A 20,353-nucleotide genomic window follows, 5' to 3' on the forward strand; every position below is an offset into this window, starting at 1 on the left:
CATTTTTGTCATACATGTATAACCCTATTACCTTTAACTGTAAGCAGAGCGATTAAACTCTGTGTGGTGAGATATTCCAACACTAAGTAGGACAGTCCACAAACGTGTTGATGTATTTGCTTTTCTGTCATGTTGAGGACGTTGTCGTGTTTAAATATATAGAGTGGTTTTAGAACATCCACAGCTCTTCAGTCCCAGATTGTGGACCCAAACACAAAGTGAACTAAACCAGTGAGAGTTTTGGTCACTGAGAGCAGGACTGAGGCTGAGCTGCAGTGACCAATGAATGAGCTCAGATAAACAACACCATTAAAACTCAAAGTTCAAACTGTTTTTTAGAAAATGAGTTTTGACTTTTTTTTCCCATCTTGACCTTGTTCATAATAAACTAGTTTATAAATATATCAGAAGATAAAATTAACCTAATCTGACTCTTTATGAGTTTTGTAAAGTGGCATTTTGTTGAGTTCATTGTGAAGCTCCTCTTGAGGAATTACAGAAACTTATCTTAGATTTGTAGAGTTCATTCAAAAAATAAAAGTGAAACTTGTGAACACACAACAGAACAGAGACACTGAGGACAGAGACACAGAGACACTGAGGACAGAGACACAGAGCACAGAGGACAGAGACACTGAGGACATAGACACTGAGGACAGAGACACTGAGGACAGAGACACTGAGGACAATGGACTAAAGACAGAAGAAAACAACATGCATCAAATGATAAATGGGACTAATGTCCATGTCTCTTCACAGACTGAACACAGGACGTCTGATACTGAGAATGACATTGAGCCTGAAACAAACTGCTAGAACAATCTGTAAATGAAATGTGAATATTACTGGGAGGAACCATTGAACACCAGAGTCGATCCTCAAGGGCCTTTGTCAGTCACACACTTTAACAGCAGAAGCCTCTGGAAAAACTCTCCTCTATAAAACATGTTCTGAAGTCTTTGAACAAACTGAATGTGACGCCGTATCACAGACGTGGCTTCAGAAGCACAAAGTGGCACAAGTCAATCTCCAAGTTCTGACTTTTAGACAACAAATAGGAACAATAGTGGCCTCGTGTACGGATCAAACATTAAGAATTACGACTGCAAAACAGACGTCACACATTATTGATCATGTTTTGGAAAGTGTCACGGTGGAAAGTGAAGTTTAAAACATGTAATGCTTATTTGTGTGTGTCGACCACCGGGAACAAATGTGACCACCTTTAAAGAGAAAATGGAAGAAATGTTGAATAAGACGGGCACAGACAAAGTCCAAATAGCAGGTGGAGACTTTAATCTAGACTTGGTAAATCCACTTCAACTGAAAACAAGCTCAGATTTGATCAATTCCATGTCAATAAGAGAAGCCCGATAACAAGGCAAACGCCAACACTGATAGATCATACTTTTACTGACAGAACAGAAGGAAACATTTGGAGGGCTCTGTTCATTTGTGATAGAAGTGACCACCTGCCCGTATTTACAGTGTTTCAAAATGTCTTTAGGAAGAGAAATCAGACACAGACTCACTCTAAACTTAGAAGGCAGAAAACATGGAAACATTCCAGAAGGATCTTTGTGCTCAAAGATGGAGTGAAAGTGACTCAACTACAGACGTGGATGTGGCACATGATGCTTTCCTGCACAGATTTATTGAGCTGGATCATAACAACTGTCCTGAAACAAATCAAGATAAAGGAGATTTATAAAACAAAGCCATGGAAAACCAAAGCAATAGAAAACACATGTAAAAAGAAGAAAAAGTACTATATAAAGAACTTGTAACGCAGAGAACAAAAGAGGCAGAAAATAGATGTAAAAAACACAAAACTAAACTAATAAGTATAATTAGAAACAGTTAGAAGGAATATTATCATAAGTGACTTGAACAACAGAGACACAATATGCAAAAGACATGGAAAGTGATAAATCATTTAATAAAAACATCAAACAAACAAGATATTCAAAGTTATTTCAGAAGGATCTCATAGTGATCAGAAACTCAAAAGACACAGCAAATGAATTCAACAAATACTTTGCTAATGTGGGTAATAATGAACAAATGACATAAAAGAGTCTAAAAACAAACATGAGGAAATGAATAATAAGATCAATACAAATGTGTTTTCAATGTTTGTATCAGATGTGAACAAAAAAAACTCTTCACTCACTGAATATTGTGCTTTATTATTTTGTAAAGATCATATTTGATTCAAACAGTGATTTGTTCAAAACAGACACTTGTGTGAGGCCGATGTCTGAAGTTTGTTTTCTTCTCAAATAAATGTCTGAAGTTTGTACAGATTTGTTTTATTTCACACACATTAGAGCGAGTCTGTCGGAGCGCACAGAGACACTGAGGAGTCACAAGAGCAGACCCTAAACCCAGGGACCAGAGAGTGAGTGAATGTGGTGTTGAAGGTGTGGAGGAGGATCAGTCGCTCAGAGGAGACTGTGTAGAAGGACAGAGAGCCAGCAGGACAGTCCACAAACACTGCTACTGTCCCACAAGAGGAGGACCAGGAATGAGGGAGGGAGGTGAGTTTGTCATTATGATGAACAAAGAAACCATCTTTAGAACAGACCAGACTCCAGGACTGATCATTCCATCCAAACCAACTGTCATTACTGTTTCCTTTCCTTCTGATTCCTCTGTAAGACACTGATATATAAACCCTTCCACTCCACTGGACCTCCCAGTAACAGCGACCAGTCAGACCAGTGTCACACACAAGCTGAGGACAGTCATCAAATCTGTCCTGATGATCTGGATACAGCTGCTCCTCTGTCACATGTGTCACCTTCTTGTTGTTGTCAGACAGTTTGAGTTTTCTGTGAGCTGTGTTTGGATCCAGAGTGAGATCACAGAAATCTGATGGAGAGAAGACACAACACAGCAGCAGTTAGTCCCCTGTGCGTCTCAACATGTGGACACACACTTTATCAGGATTTGACTCTATTTAGTCTTCAAATGTACAGGATTTAATTATGGTTCTCATTTCTATATTTCTTAGTTGCACCAATCCAGTGTGTTTCATGACATGTCGAGTGTAAGAGTTGAATTGTCAGTAGTTTGTTGGTGCAGTGGACAAAGTAAAGCTCAGTGTGACGTCACTACACACATTGCTTCACTCCTCAGTGCTTCATGACACACACTTTCTCCTTCCAAATGTCTCTATATGAATCCACAGTCACTTGTGCTTGTGTGTAGACAGTCCTGTGCTGAGTCAAACAGCTGTGTCTGTGTCAGTGTCTTAATAACTCTGTGTTCAGTGATGGACACAGTCTGAGGCCACGCCCACAGAAGAGAGAGAGCCAATGAGAAAACAACAGTAAAGTCTGTTCAATCATAAGAATCATGTGTAGTATTAAAGTGCTGTTTGTGTCAGAAATAACATCCTAAAACTAACCAGTGTGAAATGACTTAAGTCAGACTTACATCTCCAGATGGGATTCATCCATCGTTCTCCTTTGGGCCTCAGTCTGAAAGAAACACACACATCAGTGTTTTTCACAGAGGATTTTCACTTCATGTGAGATGAAAGGTTTGTTCTGTAGAAGCTGACAGAGGTTCTCAACCTGTGGTACACGCCCTTCAATGTGGAGACATCATTTAGATCTGTAAGTGTGACTTTGATGTTTTAGTCTGACAAATGTCCTGTTTCAAACAAAGAGGCAAATCATCTGAAACTCACTTTTATCAGAGGAAAAAACAAATACATATTTAGTCTCTTTTTATTACAGTGACCCACAGTGACCCATGGGGCCCAGAGTGAGCCACAGGGCCCACATGACACAGTGACCGACGGGACCCACAATGACCCACCGGACCCAGAGTGACCAACAGGGCCCAGAGTGACCCAGAGGGCCCAGAGTGACGCAGTGAACCATGGGGCCTAGAGACCCACCAGAACCACAGTGACCCACACTGCCCACTGTGACCCACGGGACCCACAATCACCCACGGTGACCCACAGGGCCCACAGTGACGCAGTGAACTACGGGGCCCAGAGTGACCCACGGGGCTCACAGTGACCCAAGGGGCCCACAGTGACCCATGGGGCCCACATTGACCCAAAGTTACCCATGTGGCCCACATTGACCCACGGGGCCCAAAGTGACAAAAGGGGCCCACAATGACCCATGGGGCCCACATGACCCACGGGACCCGCAGTGACCCAGTGAACCAAAGTTCCCAGATTGACCCACGGGATCCACAGTGACCCACAGGGCCCACATGACACAGTGACCCACAGGACCCACAGGACCCACAGTGACCCACAAGGCCCACAGTGACCCAGAGGGCCCAGAGTGACGCAGTGAACCACAGGGCCTAGAGTGACCCACTAGAACCAAAGCGACCCAAGGGACCCACATTAACCTACGGGGCCCAAAATGACCCAGTGACTCACAATGACCCACAGTGACCCACTGGGCCCACATGACATAGTGACCCACGGGACCCACAATGACCCACAGGGTCATTGTGGGTCCCGTGGGCCAGATCACAGCAGCGTCTGGTTCATCCTTTACTTAAAGTAGATCCTCTCTGGTCCCCACATTTCATATTAAACTTTTCCCGCATTGGCCCCGTCACACCTGCCTCCAGTTAAGGAGGTGTTGACCACCTCATTATATCATGGAGCACTGGGGCCTCACGGGGAGAGGTATGGTGACCCTCAGGGGCCGACCTCCCTCACGAGGAGCTGTATGATGAACCTCAGCGGCCGACCTGCCTCACGAGGAGCTGTATGATGACCCTCAGGGGCCGACCTGCCTCATGAGGAGCAGTGTGATGACCCTCAGGGGCCGACCTGCCTCATGAGGAGCAGTGTGATGACCCTCAGGGGCCGACCTGCCTCACATGGGGCAATGTGATGACCCTCAGGGGCCGACCTGCCTCATGAGGAGCGGTGTGATGACCCTCAGGGGCCGACCTGCCTCACGGGGAGCGGTGTGATGACCCTCTGGGGCCGACCTGCCTCACGGGGAGAGGTGTGGTGACCCTCAGGGGCCGACCTGCTTCATGAGGAGCGGTTTGGTGACCCTCAGGGGCCGACCTGCCTCATGAGGAGCAGTGTGATGACCCTCAGGGGCCGACCTGCCTCACGAGGAGCGGTGTGATGACCCTCAGGGTCCGACCTGCTTCACGGGGAGCAGTGTGATGACCCTCAGGGGGGCCGACCTGCCTCACGAGGAGCAGTGTGGTGACCCTCAGGGGCTGACCTGCCTCACGGGGAGCATTGTGATGACCCTCAGGGGCCGACCTGCCTCACGAGGAGCAGTGTGATGACCCTCAGGGGCCGACCTGCCTCACGAGGAGCAGTGTGATGACCCTCAGGGGCCGACCTGCCTCACGGGGAGCGGTGTGGTGACCTTCAGGGGCCGACCTGCCTCACGGGGAGCAGTGTGATGACCCTCAGGGGCGACCTCCCTCACGAGGAGCTGTATGATGACCCTCAGGGGCCGACCTGCCTCACGGGGAGCTGTATGATGACCCTCAGGGGCCGACCTGCCTCATGAGGAGCAGTGTGTTGACCCTCAGGGGCCGACCTGCCTCACGGGGATCAGTGTGGTGACCCTCAGGGGCCGACCTGCTTCACGAGGAGCAGTGTGATGACCCTCAGGGGCCGACCTGCCTCATGAGGAGCGGTGTGATGACCCTCAGGGGCCGACCTGCCTCATGGGGAGCGGTGTGATGACCCTCAGGGGCCGACCTGCCTCATGGGGAGCAGTGTGATGACCCTCAGGGGCCGACCTGCCTCATGGGGAGGAGTGTGATGACCCTCAGGGGCCGACCTGCCTCACGGGGAGCAGTGTGATGACCCTCAGGGGCCGACCTGCCTCACGAGGAGCAGTGTAATGACCCTCAGGGGCCTCACGGGGAGCGGTGTCCATGGTAAAGTCTGGCACAGAGAACAGCTCATAGAACCTTTACTTAAGCAGACGTCTGAATCAGCTTCACTGTTTCTGCTTTGACGCTTTGACTTTGAAATAGAAAAATGTGTTAATTCAAGTCAGAGCTGGTCTTCCTTCTGATGTTTCATAATGAGTGACAGGCGTGTAGTGTCACTCCAAACGTCCAAATGTATGTGTTTTGACTGAAAACCGCTTCACTGCGCGAGCCTCGAGCTGGTTTAAAACTCCGGCTTCCGCTGTGACCCAGAACATGAGGCTGTGAGGCACAGATCCGGCGCGGCTGAAAACACAGGCTTTTTGCACTTTTCCCGTGAGAATAGACAGATCTCTGCTCTGTGGCCGACGAGCACGAATGAACACTTGGAGAAGGACGAGAAGAACAGCAGTCAGAGAGGAAACTTGCTCTTTGGGACATAAAACACTTGGATCTTGTAAACTCAGAACTCACTCTTTTTGTCTGCAATCTGCAGAAAACAATCTTATTTGAAACATCACGTGTCCTTTAGGACCTGAGGCGTGTGGCAGGTGAAGCACCGCGCTCCTGTGTACTTTCCAGATCCATACAATCTACAAATACTCCAAACAAATATGGTTTTCATGATTTTCCATAACTTGATTGTTTTCTGAAAGTACGAGTACCAGATGCTGGTAGAAAACAGTGAATCCAGGAAACATTTCTTTCACTTCTAGATTATAGTGATATTATATATATGCATTCTACAGCAGCAGTGTTAAAACCTCTGAACTCTGATTATCACTCAACTCTAAGGTTCAACTCTGAGGTTCAGCTCTGAGGTTCAGCTCTGAGGTTCAGCTCTGAGGTTCAACTCTGAGGTTCAGCTCTGAGGTTCAACTCTGAGGTTCAGTTCTGAGGTTCAACTCTGAGGTTCAGTTCTGAGGTTCAGCTCTAAGGTTCAGCTCTGAGGTTCAGCTCTGAGGTTCAGCTCTGAGGTTAAGGTCTGAGGTTCAGCTCTGAGGTTCAGCTCCGAGGTTCAGCTCTGAGGTTCAGCTCTAAGGTTCAGCTCTGAGGTTCAACTCTGAGGTTCAGCTCTGAGGTTCAGCTCTGAGGCTCAACTCTGAGGTTCAACTCTAAAGTTCAGCTCTGAGGTCCAGCTCTAAGGTTCAACTCTGAGGTTCAACTCTGAGGTTCAGCTCTGAGGTTCAGCTCTGAGGTTCAGCTCTGAGGTTCAGCTCTGAGGTTAAGCTCTAAGGTTCAGCTCTGAAGTTCAGCTCTGAGGTTCAGCTCTGAGGTTCATTACAGACGAGAAAGGTTCTGTCTTTTGTTTGTGTTTTAGGCTCTTTTTGGCTTTTGCCTGATTATTTATCCAGTTTGTTGCACATTAGTTCAAGTTTTCACTGTTTAAGGTTCAGGACATGTTTATCTCACAATCACATTGTAGGCGAATGGAGATGGACATTCCACGGCCAGATAACAGAAAATCTCTCTTTGAACATTGGGGGTTTTTCGTTCTCCCTCTGTCCCCCACCGCAGGGGAGCCGCTGTGACTTGTGTGATAACAGATCTTCTCCCCACAGTCTTACAGGAGGACGCCCCGATGAACTATGTTTTATGTGATTATGCTATGAATGTTTGTCCGAATCAACTCCGTACACCGCATGTTTCACCTTGTGTTACGTATTTTTCCACTGTTTAAGGTTTTATATTCCCAATGCTTTAACTCGAGTGCACATCCCAGGTGAAAGAAGATGTAAAATGTATCTACCTCAAGAAATAATGTGTACAAACTGCCCAAAAGTGTTTAACGTGTAAATGTTAAAACAGGGTTTAAATGTTTTGCCATTATTTACGTTACTCTAGCTTTATTTTCTCGACCAGGAAATGTTAAACGGGAAGTCTGCGCAGTAGCGCCCGCCCCTTTCGCTCCCAGCATGCCCTGCGGGCCAGGTATCAAAAGGACGCTCCAAGCTAGAAACGCTCTCTTGTTCTCTTGCTCTTGCTCTTCTCATCCCTTTTGTCTTCTCTCTTGGAAGCCGTCTCCACGGACGAGCTTTTTCACTTTTCCTTTGTCTCAACAAAATCCGTCCGTCACGTGGTCGACAAGGCCATGCCAGCCCTGGACTCTGAAACCACCTGAAACCACCTGGAACTACCTGGAACTACCTGGAACTAAGCTTAAGCGCTAAACCGGACAGAGACTTTCTTTGCTACTTCGTTTCTTTTCTTTTTGAAGTAATCTACGCCGTTTACGTGGATCAGCGCTACGTCCTCATCTGAGTAAAGGCCGCGTGAGGAGCTAACACGCCGCGAAAGCGTTCTACCGCTAAGGAACTCCCGGACATCGCCTCCGTTGCCACCGGCGCCAAGGACCTCACAGCACGTCGCAGCCCACCGCTCCACGCGACGCCCCGCTCCAAGGCCAGCACACCGCTCCAAGGCCAGCACACCGCTCCAAGGCCAGCACACAGCTCCACGGCCGCCGCCCGCTTCACGAACCTTCGCCGCCACACCGCTCCACGCGACGCCTCGCTACGGACCTCGTCCGCGGACAAGGACAAGTCGGACCGAGTCTCTACAGAACCGTAAGCCGAATTCAGAGTGCGGTTTCTTTTGTGGCGTGATTTGGGTAGAGCTCAGCTGTTCCTCCTCCCTTTAGCTTCTCACTTTCCCTCTTTTTGATATAGATTAGCATAGACACGTTTGATTATCAAAGGCAAAACCCTGGTTTAACATTATCTGCACGAAATTTGCTGTTAAATCTGATATAACATCACCTGTGATTTACCTGTGCGCATTTCTGCTCCGGTGTTATTGATTACCCTTTTGATAAATAAACTACACGAAAGAGTTATTGACTATTGTTTGTTTGAATAGACTATGTGTAAGTCCCTGAATCGTGAAACACCCTTCAGACCTTTTTAACGAGCGCGATTAAGGACCGTATCTTAGCTCTTTGGGTTTAACCCTGGTGCCCCGTCTTGTCTCGTTTCTGCTAAGAAATCTCCCTTAATTATAAACTGAATACATGTAGTTTGAGACCCTACATATTTGGTGCCCCGTGTGAGGCACTACGATGACCACAGGGACGCGCGACGAGATGACCGTGGGGACACTCGCAGGTACCCCGACGACTTCAGGGACACTCGTAGGTACCCCGACGACTTCAGGGACACTCGTGAAGACTATCGCGAGGGCAGAGACCCCGATAGACGCCATCGAGGCCCGACCGACCATGACTTCGACAAAATAGCCAGGCATATCTCTCGGTTTGAGCCCAAGCCAGGCGTCGCTAACGACACCAGCGCGTACCTGAGAGACATCGACTTCTATGCTAGACGCCTGTCGGATCCGTCAATCAAAGACAAGATCTTCTTGATCAAACTAACGTCCAGCCGAGACGTTAGCAGCTTCATGGAACGCCAACCTCCTTACGTCCTGAAGGACTATGAGCTCTTGTGTCATGCTCTCCTCGAAGAGTACTCAGATACAGGCACCTCAATAGGGTTGCCTGCTGCCCTGATGTTCAAGCAAGACAGACACAAGGCTCCTCAAGCCTACTACGACCGATTGAGGAAAGCGTATTTTGGATCACAAAATGAAGCAGGGATGGAGGAGGACAAACATTTCAAATCTTTGTTCCTACAGAACCTCCACCCCGCAACCAGCTACCACCTGGGCGTGGCAGCCTGCCCAATAACTCAAAGCAGCCGCCAGCTGCGAGATTTAGCGGTAAGGAGCTACACCAAACAGGCAGGAACAACAATCAGAACCCAAGGCCACTCTTCCGTCCTGAGCGTCGAAAGACCTCTCGAGCTAGAGGGCACCTTGGAAAACCATCGCTCGGGAGACACCCGAGGACCGCAAAGACCGTTTAGGGACAGGGAGAACGCCTCAGGTAGGTATAACAACCGAAGGGATGCCAGACCGTTCAAAAGGGACTCCCGGCCTAACGGCTCAACGAAGGAAGAAACCCAAGGAGACTCTGCAGGTAAGTCTCGACGCTTCGAACCTCAGTAAAGAACAGCTGAGTAAGGTGCTGAAAATGATCAAAGACATGAAATGGAACCAGAAAAATAAAGCGGAGGTCCTCGCCGTAACCTCCCTCGGACCTGAAACAAGTGATAACTCAGCGCTCAGCCAATCGGAAGACGAGTTAGAAAACTTCTATCGGAGCCCTGTGGACCTGGACCCTCTGTCGGAAACACCTGTCACTGGGGACCAACCCCCTGAAGACCAGGAACTTGACAGCGACGATCAAATGCCACCGGAGGCCAACGACGTCTTTGTGGTCCAGGTAAGTTCTATCTCCAGCCCACAGGATTACGAGCCGTCGACCATCCAATGCGAGCCCCCCTTTACCCAGTTTCTTGGTAACCTTTCCGAAAAGGGAGCTGCACGCAAGCTCTATCTTTCAGTCCTCTTGGAGGACAACTTCGTGCATGACGCACTCCTTGATACAGCCGCCGACATCAGCTTGATCTCTCGCGAACTTTTCAGAACCTTACAAAAAGTGGCCCAGCACTCTCAACGAGAACTGAAGTCACAGCCCTGCTGCTTGGAAATCCGACCTTACTCTCAGGTCAACACCACCCTTGACGAGGTGGCCCTGATCCAGATAACGATCGGCCCCATGAAACTGATGCATCCTGTTTACGTTTCACCTTTGAATTCTATTCCCCTTCTTTTAGGTCAAGAGCTGCTCAGTCGCTTCGAGCCACTAGTTGATTTTAAACGACTCAAAATCCGGGCACAAGTCCGTCGACCTCTGCCCATGCCCCAATCAACTCCGCCAGTTCAGTGCTGTGCCATCGTGGCCCCTCCCAAGGTTGACGTGCCGCCAGACAAAGACCTCAACGACCTAGCCGACTCCCTGGCAAAACAAGGAGCCCTTGAAGGGGCTCCCTGTAACTTACAGGCTGACTCACTGGACAGTGAGTTGATGCCCACCCAGCCCACCCTTTCGGTGGCCGCGATCACACGGCCCCGTGCTGTCACCGGACGGCCCCAGCCCGATCGCGCCCTTCTTGAAGTGTCTCCGACCTTCGCTTCCTCTGACCTTGTGTCTCTACAAGCAGCCGATGGGGCCATAAGCCGCATCATCGGTTTCCTTCCTGCGCCAAGTGCCATCCCTCCTGATGCATTTGCTGCCGACGCATCTCTCGCCGCGCTGTGGCGCACAAGAGAGAACTTCACCTTGCGTCATGGACTGCTGGTGTTTGCCTCTGAGATCCTCACTGCACCCGCATTTGTGGTACCTCAGAGCCTCCGGGGGGTTATGCTGACGCACGCACACGACGCGCCAACAGCTGGCCTCCGGGGGGTCAACGCCACATACAAAGCTCTGCGACAAGTGGCCTACTGGCCACACACGAGAAATGATGTACAAGAGTACATACAGGGATGCCTGGTCTACTGCCAGTTCCAACCTTCCAAGCCGCTCCACCGAGCACTGACCCTCCCCCTACACCTGTTGTACAAACCGGGAGAGGCTAGCCTCGCAACCGCCTACACCACCCACCAATACATGTCGGACTTACAGGAGCACCTGAAAGCGACCTTCTCTTTCGCTCAGAAGAAGCTTGAGAAAAGTGCAAAGGATTGCAAGGCTTACTACGATCAGAAAGCCCCAAACGACGAGCTCCAGATCGGGGACAAGGTATGGTATTACATCTCAGCGCACCCGATCGGACAGACAAGAGACTGGCTAACCAAGCTAACCCGAAAGCCCCTCCCACGTTGGTCGGGACCCTACAAGATTGTCAACAAACGATCTCCGGTGGTGTACCACGTGAAGATCACCAAAGGACGCAGAGAACCTACTCTGAGGTGGGTTCATCGCAACCAAATCAAAGCGCACCAAAACCCCATGGGACATGTCAGGGATGCCGATAGTTCCAACTAGAACACAACTCTGACAAACACACGCCCGTTAGGGACTGTACTAACAACTGTTTTGCACGGATTGTAAAGTCTACTAACCCTAACCACTAAAACCTAATCATCAAAGAATTACGTGTTAGTGTCTCTAAAAACATCCCCAGATGTATGTTGACAGAAGCATGTGGTCACAACGCCTCCTCCTGATGGCATGTGACACTTACAGACCCCAGACGTTATTGCGTATCGTGATAGCAATACATGACAGTACCGGCGGCGTTTGCGGTTAAAAACCTGTGACAGCAGGCAGCGCGTGCCCAACCTTTGTGGCGGTGCGAGACCAGGTGACAGAGACCCGGGCTAAAATAGTTGGGGGGCCGTCGACTCGTGAACACTTCCCTCCGAGAGGCGATCCTCCACTATGACAAGCATGACACAGCAGCACGAGTTGTTCTGCCCCGACGACATCTAACGCAGGCGCCACCTACTGGAGCTTGAAAAATTTTAGCCAAATCCCCGACTTACAGCTGGTCTTAAGCCCGCAAAGTCCCTACCACTAGCCTCGTATGTTAATCTCCCCTGCATGCAAACCATAGAGTAGAATATCCTGTCACCTGTTTCGAACAGAAGCGGTCCAACCTAGAAGTTGCCCCTTCGCTAGGGTGAAACGTATGTCAAGAACCTTGTTAACCACTTTTTTTTTTTTTTTCCACCATAGACATCCACTTTGATAAGCTACCTCGGTGTCTTAGAATCTTGTTTCTACGCCCAAATTCTTGCACTAGGAGTCAAGAGCTCTTGCATGGTTTACCACTCCCTCTGAGGATGATGTGCTGAGAGTTAGTAGCCTAGGGATAGTGTAACACCCACTAGCACCTGCCCCTCAGCCCAAATAGGATAAAGCGACCAGTCCAGGTTCAGAGGTTTACCCAAATCATGCCACTCTGTGCCGCTCGCTGACTCGGTAAGGACATTCCCTTTGACATTTGCCCGATGCTTCTTCATCGGAGAACCAACGGCCAATCGGGGGGTTGTAGGGGAATGGAGATGGACATTCCACGGCCAGATAACAGAAAATCTCTCTTTGAACATTGAGGGTTTTTCGTTCTCCCTCTGTCCCCCACCGCAGGGGAGCCGCTGTGACTTGTGTGATAACAGATCTTCTCCCCACAGTCTTACAGGAGGACGCCCCGATGAACTATGTTTTATGTGATTATGCCATGAATGTTTGTCCGAATCAACTCCGTACACCGCATGTTTCACCTTGTGTTACGTATTTTTCCACTGTTTAAGGTTTTATATTCCCAATGCTTTAACTCGAGTGCACATCACAGGTGAAAGAAGATGTAAAATGTATCTACCTCAAGAAATAATGTGTACAAACTGCCCAAAAGTGTTTAACGTGTAAATGTTAAAACAGGGTTTAAATGTTTTGCCATTATTTACGTTACTCTAGCTTTATTTTCTCGACCAGGAAATGTTAAACGGGAAGTCTGCGCAGTAGCGCCCGCCCCTTTCGCTCCCAGCATGCCCTGCGGGCCAGGTATCAAAAGGACGCTCCAAGCTAGAAACGCTCTCTTGTTCTCTTGCTCTTGCTCTTCTCATCCCTTTTGTCTTCTCTCTTGGAAGCCGTCTCCACGGACGAGCTTTTTCACTTTTCCTTTGTCTCAACAAAATCCGTCCGTCACGTGGTCGACAAGGCCATGCCAGCCCTGGACTCTGAAACCACCTGAAACCACCTGGAACTACCTGGAACTACCTGGAACTACCTGGAACTAAGCTTAAGCGCTAAACCGGACAGAGACTTTCTTTGCTACTTCGTTTCTTTTCTTTTTGAAGTAATCTACGCCGTTTACGTGGATCAGCGCTACGTCCTCATCTGAGTAAAGGCCGCGTGAGGAGCTAACACGCCGCTAAAGCGTTCTACCGCTAAGGAACTCCCGGACTCCGTTGCCACCGGCGCCAAGGACCTCACAGCACGTCGCAGCCCACCGCTCCACGCGACGCCCCGCTCCAAGGCCAGCACACCGCTCCAAGGCCAGCACACCGCTCCAAGGCCAGCACACAGCTCCACGGCCGCCGCCCGCTTCACGAACCTTCGCCGCCACACCGCTCCACGCGACGCCTCGCTACGGACCTCGTCCGCGGACAAGGACCAGTCGGACCGAGTCTCTACAGAACCGTAAGCCGAATTCAGAGTGCGGTTTCTTTTGTGGCGTGATTTGGGTAGAGCTCAGCTGTTCCTCCTCCCTTTAGCTTCTCACTTTCCCTCTTTTTGATATAGATTAGCATAGACATGTTTGATTATCAAAGGCAAAACCCTGGTTTAACATTATCTGCACGAAATTTGCTGTTAAATCTGATATAACATCACCTGTGATTTACCTGTGCGCATTTCTGCTCCGGTGTTTTTGATTACCCTTTTGATAAATAAACTACACGAAAGAGTTATTGACTATTGTTTGTTTGAATAGACTATGTGTAAGTCCCTGAATCGTGAAACACCATTCAGACCTTTTTAACGAGCGCGATTAAGGACCGTATCTTAGCTCTTTGGGTTTAACCCTGGTGCCCCGTCTTGTCTTGTTTCTGCTAAGAAATCTCCCTTAATCATAAACTGAATACATGTAGTTTGAGACCCTACAACATCGTGTCGACACAGAGACAGGAAAAAAGGCTTTCATCAACAAAACACTGAGACTTTTTTTAATTAAATCATTTTATTTCTTTTAATGATTTATAAAGCTCTGGTCAAGGACTATCCTCAGGGTCAATGCACTTGTTTTATGTAATTGTATCTCAGATTCTATGTTTAAATGTGTTTTCATTTATTGATTAATTGTATTGATTGTTTTATTTGTGTTTTAGTATTCTATGTGTGTTGTGTATTTTGTGGTGTGTTTTATCAACTTTTCTCATTGGGTTTCCCTGTATAAAGAAATGAAATGAAATAAAATTAAAAAAAAATAAATAAAAAAAAATAAAAGAAAAGAAAAAAAATAAATAAATAAATAAATAAATAAAATAAAATAAAATAAAAAAAAATAAAATAAAATAAAATACAATACAATACAATACAATAAAATTAAATTAAATTAAATAAAACAGGGATAGAAAAAACAGTCCTGTGATGTATTTTGCCATTTATATGTTATTATTTGATGTTCTCTAGTTGATTTGGCAAATTGTTTCCTTTTGAAAATGTATGAACTGCCTAAAGTGAAGACCAAATAATGGAAATGTAACGATTGCTGAATGTGGCTTTAAAACAAACATGTTATTTTTCTCATCAATATGATTTACTTTTATGCTATTCTCACTTAAATCCATTCATACAACAGCAAACAAACGACCTACAAGGTCAAACGTCTGTGTTGCTTGTTTCTTGAGCTCTGCAGCTGTTAAACTTGTGCTTTGTATTTTTGGCTCAAGCCATTCCATTGAATGGAATGAGTCTTTGTTCTTGCAATGGTTCTTATTAGGCCCGAGCGCCACAAGCTGGCGAGATGCCTATTAGTTCCGTAAGGCCGTGCAAAGCCCACTTCCAAACACTCACTAACGCACTCCTTCACTCACGCACGCCCCGTGCATACTAATTAGTAGTAGGAAAATGGAACATTACCGTTGTAAACGAAATTACTTCAAGCTTCGTTTGGTATGCCGCAAAACGCAGCAGAAAATATGGACACGTGGGAAGGCGGTCGCGCGGGACGGCGGTCATGCATGAGGCGAGAGCCATCATCGCTGCTCCGCGGCTTTAATTTATTTTATGCTTTCTCATTACTCTGCCAAACTTATGATGGTTCTGTGTTTCTTAGTTTATTTAGTGGGTAATTATGTTTTATGGTCAATTAAATACATTTAGTTACATTTTGACTTATCCATGTGTTTGTCTCCAGTAGATTAGACTGTAACGGCCGCTCACTGGTCTCTCCAAACGAGCTGTAAAACAGCTGCAGTTCATCCAGAACGCTGCTGCTCGGGTCCTGACTAGAACTAGGAAGTACATCACATTAGTCCTGTTCTCAGGGACCGGCCTCCTGCTGGTGCCAGAGTCAGGACTAAACATGGACCGGCCTCCTGCTGGTGCCAGAGTCAGGACTAAACATGGACCGGCCTCCTGCTGGTGCCAGAGTCAGGACTAAACATGGACCGGCCTCCTGCTGGTGCCAGAGTCAGGACTAAACATGGACCGGCCTCCTGCTGGTGCCAGAGTCAGGACTAAACATGGGGAATCTGCATTTTCAGTTTTATGCAGCTAAAATCTGGAACATTCTTCCTGAAGATGTGAGACAGGTTCTACTCTGACAATGTTCAAATCTAAGCTATAAACAGTTTTGTTTAGCTGCGCATGTGACTGAAAGGATTTTTATTTGCACTCTTCTCTTTTGTTTGTGATTTCATTAGTTTAGACAATCAGTTGGATTGATTTAAAAGGGAGTTGGACTCCGAAAACACGTTAGACGTGTAAAAGTACGTACAATCAGTAAGACTGATTTAAAAAGGATTTAAAAAGGAGTTGGACTCCGAAAACACGTTACCCTTTGTGGCTAGGTGTTCTTTATTTAATTTTTAATTTAGTTAATTTTATTGTATTTCTGTTTCTGTAATTTCTTTGTAATTTGAATGCATTTTTCCTGTTTTGTGAAGCACTTTGAATTGCCTTGTGTATGAAATGTGCTCTACAAATAAACTTGCCTTGCCTTTGTTATATTACTAATTTAACTTTCTTCCACTTTCAGGCCGAGCTGCAACTGATTTGGACAAAGACCATTCACCAAACTAAAGACAATCAAAGAATTACTGTACAGTTACCATGACAACCTCAGCCTCCATTTTATCATGTCCGATTGGAGTAAAAGACGTAAGGTCAGAAAACAGTGATGTGGCCATGGACCTCATATGAAGACAACGTGCAGCCTAACCAAGCATGGACCTCATATGAAGACAACGTGCAGCCTAACCAAGCATGGACCTCATATGAAGACAACGTGCAGCCTAACCAAGCATGGACCTCATATGAAGACAACATGCAGCCTAACCAAGCATGGACCTCATATGAAGACAACGTGCAGCCTAACCAAGCATGGACCTCATATGAAGACAACAAGCAGCCTAACCAAGCATGGACCTCATATGAAGACAACGTGCAGCCTAACCAAGCATGGACCTCATATGAAGACAACGTGCAGCCTAACCAAGCATGGACCTCATATGAAGACAACGTGCAGCCTAACCAAGCATGGACCTCATATGAAGACAACGTGCAGCCTAACCAAGCATGGACCTCATATGAAGACAACGTGCAGCCTAACCAAGCATGGACCTCATATGAAGACAACGTGCAGCCTAACCAAGCATGGACCTCATATGAAGACAACGTGCAGCCTAACCAAGCATGGACCTCATATGAAGACAACGTGCAGCCTAACCAAGCATGGACCTCATATGAAGACAACGTGCAGCCCAACCAAGCATGGACCTCATATGAAGACAACGTGCAGCCTAACCAAGCATGGACCTCATATGAAGACAACGTGCAGCCTAACCAAGCATGGACCTCATATGAAGACAACGTGCAGCCTAACCAAGCATGGACCTCATATGAAGACAACGTGCAGCCTAACCAAGCATGGACCTCATATGAAGACAACGTGCAGCCTAACCAAGCATGGACCTCATATGAAGACAACGTGCAGCCTAACCAAGCATGGACCTCATATGAAGACAACGTGCAGCCAAACCAAGCATGGACCTCATATGAAGACAACGTGCAGCCTAACAAAGCATGGACCTCATATGAAGACAACGTGCAGCCTAACCAAGCATGGACCTCATATGAAGACAACGTGCAGCCTAACCAAGCATGGACCTCATATGAAGACAACGTGCAGCCTAACCAAGCATGGACCTCATATGAAGACAACGTGCAGCCTAACCAAGCATGGACCTCATATGAGGACAACATGCAGCCTAACCAAGCATGGACCTCATATGAGGACAACATGCAGCCTAACCAAGCAAGGACCTCATATGAGGACAACATGCAGCCAAACCAAGCATGGACCTCATATGAAGACAACGTGCAGCCTAACCAAGCATGGACCTCATATGAAGACAACGTGCAGCCTAACCAAGCATGGACCTCATATGAAGACAACGTGCAGCCTAACCAAGCATGGACCTCATATGAAGACAACGTGCAGCCTAACCAAGCATGGACCTCATATGAAGACAACGTGCAGCCTAACCAAGCATGGACCTCATATGAAGACAACGTGCAGCCTAACCAAGCATGGACCTCATATGAAGACAACGTGCAGCCTAACCAAGCATGGACCTCATATGAAGACAACGTGCAGCCTAACCAAGCATGGACCTCATATGAAGACAACGTGCAGCCTAACCAAGCATGGACCTCATATGAAGACAACGTGCAGCCTAACCAAGCATGGACCTCATATGAAGACAACGTGCAGCCAAACCAAGCATGGACCTCATATGAAGACAACGTGCAGCCTAACAAAGCATGGACCTCATATGAAGACAACGTGCAGCCTAACCAAGCATGGACCTCATATGAAGACAACGTGCAGCCTAACCAAGCATGGACCTCATATGAAGACAACGTGCAGCCTAACCAAGCATGGACCTCATATGAAGACAACGTGCAGCCTAACCAAGCATGGACCTCATATGAGGACAACATGCAGCCTAACCAAGCAAGGACCTCATATGAGGACAACATGCAGCCAAACCAAGCATGGACCTCATATGAAGACAACGTGCAGCCTAACCAAGCATGGACCTCATATGAAGACAACGTGCAGCCTAACCAAGCATGGACCTCATATGAAGACAACGTGCAGCCTAACCAAGCATGGACCTCATATGAAGACAACGTGCAGCCTAACCAAGCATGGACCTCATATGAAGACAACATGCAGCCTAACCAAGCATGTACCTCATATGAAGACAACGTGCAGCCTAACCAAGCATGGACCTCATATGAAGACAACATGCAGCCTAACCAAGCATGGACCTCATATGAAGACAACAAGCAACCTAACCAAGCATGGACCTCATATGAAGACAACGTGCAGCCTAACCAAGCATGGACCTCATATGAAGACAACATGCAGCCTAACCAAGCATGGACCTCATATGAAGACAACGTGCAGCCTAACCAAGCATGGACCTCATATGAAGACAACGTGCAGCCTAACCAAGCATGGACCTCATATGAAGACAACGTGCAGCCTAACCAAGCATGGACCTCATATGAAGACTACCTGCAGCCTAACCAAGCATGGACCTCATATGAAGACAACGTGCAGCCTAACCAAGCATGGACCTCATATGAAGACAACGTGCAGCCTAACCAAGCATGGACCTCATATGAAGACAACCTGCAGCCTAACCAAGCATGGACCTCATATGAAGACAACGTGCAGCCTAACCAAGCATGGACCTCATATTAATATGGTTTGGATCTGCTTAAGTCCTGCTTTTGGGCTGGTTTAGTCCTGGTTTTGGTCTCATCTATTGCAGGAGGAGAGAGCTGGACAGGCATAGATACACAGAAGTGCAGATCTGATCAGTGTTTTGCTTTGCAGTTTTTTTTTTTACATTGAATCTAGAAAAAATATTCATCATATATAAATACATTTTTTTTCTTTTTCTATTCGATGTAAAAAAAAATATACGTAAACAAAAATTTATGTAAAAAAAAATGTATGCAAATGTTTTCATGGTAAAAAAAATTGGATTAAAAAAATAAAAAATAACACTTTTGAAACTGCTACTTCCGATGTCTTTGTTGAATAACTAACATGACTTTTTTGTAAGTTTTGGGTGATATTCACCCCTGTTAAGTCAAACTGCATTGCATTTAAAGGTGTGCTGTCCTGTTGTCCTCTGTCCTTTCCTCTTCTGTCCCGTCCTCCTCTGTCATGCCCTCCTCTGTCCCGTCCTCCTTTATCCCGTCCTCCTCTGTCCCACCCAATTGTGAAGAAGAATAAGAAACAGCAGCAGCAGCAGCAGCAGCAGCAGCAGCAGCAGCAGCAGCTGCAGCAGCAGCAGCAGCAGCAGCAGCAGCAGCAGCCCTGAATAAAGCTCACCTTTAAGGACTTTGTGGACACAGAGTTCATCCAGAGGGAGCTGGAGGCCACGAGACAGAGAGGAGGAAAGGAAGCAGCAGAAGAGGAAGAGAGAGGAGTCACCTGTCTCAGGTAGAACGTGCAGGTTCTGCAAACTGGAGCTGAAGCAGGCTCTCACAGTCCTCACATCCACAAATACTTCCCCGGACTGTATATATATATCTGTATTTTGAATGTAAATACTACTGTCAGGTATAATTAATGCTAATAATTTAAACTAAATATTTCTGGTATTTCCCCTGTCAATAAATATTCTTAAAAGTATATGTTTTTTTGTGTTTTCTTTCCAATATAATAATACAACAATATTCTATAAATTATTGAGATATCATATAATAAATAATGGTAAATGGTTTTATTTCTATGCAGAACATAAACTGAACACAATAGTGTAGCCCTCAGAGGCAACTGTGATTTTGGGCCTTACAAAAATAAAT

General features: G+C 47.0%; 1 protein-coding gene across 3 annotated transcripts in view; it reads right to left on the reverse strand.

The window, feature by feature from the left end:
• Positions 1-2,169: 2,169 nt before the first annotated feature.
• The window catches only part of LOC140377870 (protein NLRC3-like), a 111,862-nt gene continuing 93,678 nt past the window's right edge, over positions 2,170-20,353 (reverse strand). For all 3 annotated transcript variants that reach the window (XM_072463477.1, XM_072463475.1, XM_072463476.1), the window contains 2 exons: positions 3,442-3,485; positions 2,170-2,874 (listed from right to left, as the gene is read on the reverse strand). In XM_072463477.1, coding sequence (XP_072319578.1) covers positions 2,327-2,874; positions 3,442-3,485 — 592 coding nt within the window. In that variant the 3' untranslated portion in view covers positions 2,170-2,326. The remainder of the gene's footprint in view (positions 2,875-3,441; positions 3,486-20,353) is intronic.

The sequence above is a fragment of the Eucyclogobius newberryi genome, unplaced genomic scaffold (assembly GCF_026437365.1).
Source record: "Eucyclogobius newberryi isolate DKJ021-1_F unplaced genomic scaffold, fEucNew1.0.hap1 SCAF_4, whole genome shotgun sequence".
Lineage (NCBI taxonomy): Eukaryota > Metazoa > Chordata > Actinopteri > Gobiiformes > Gobiidae > Eucyclogobius > Eucyclogobius newberryi.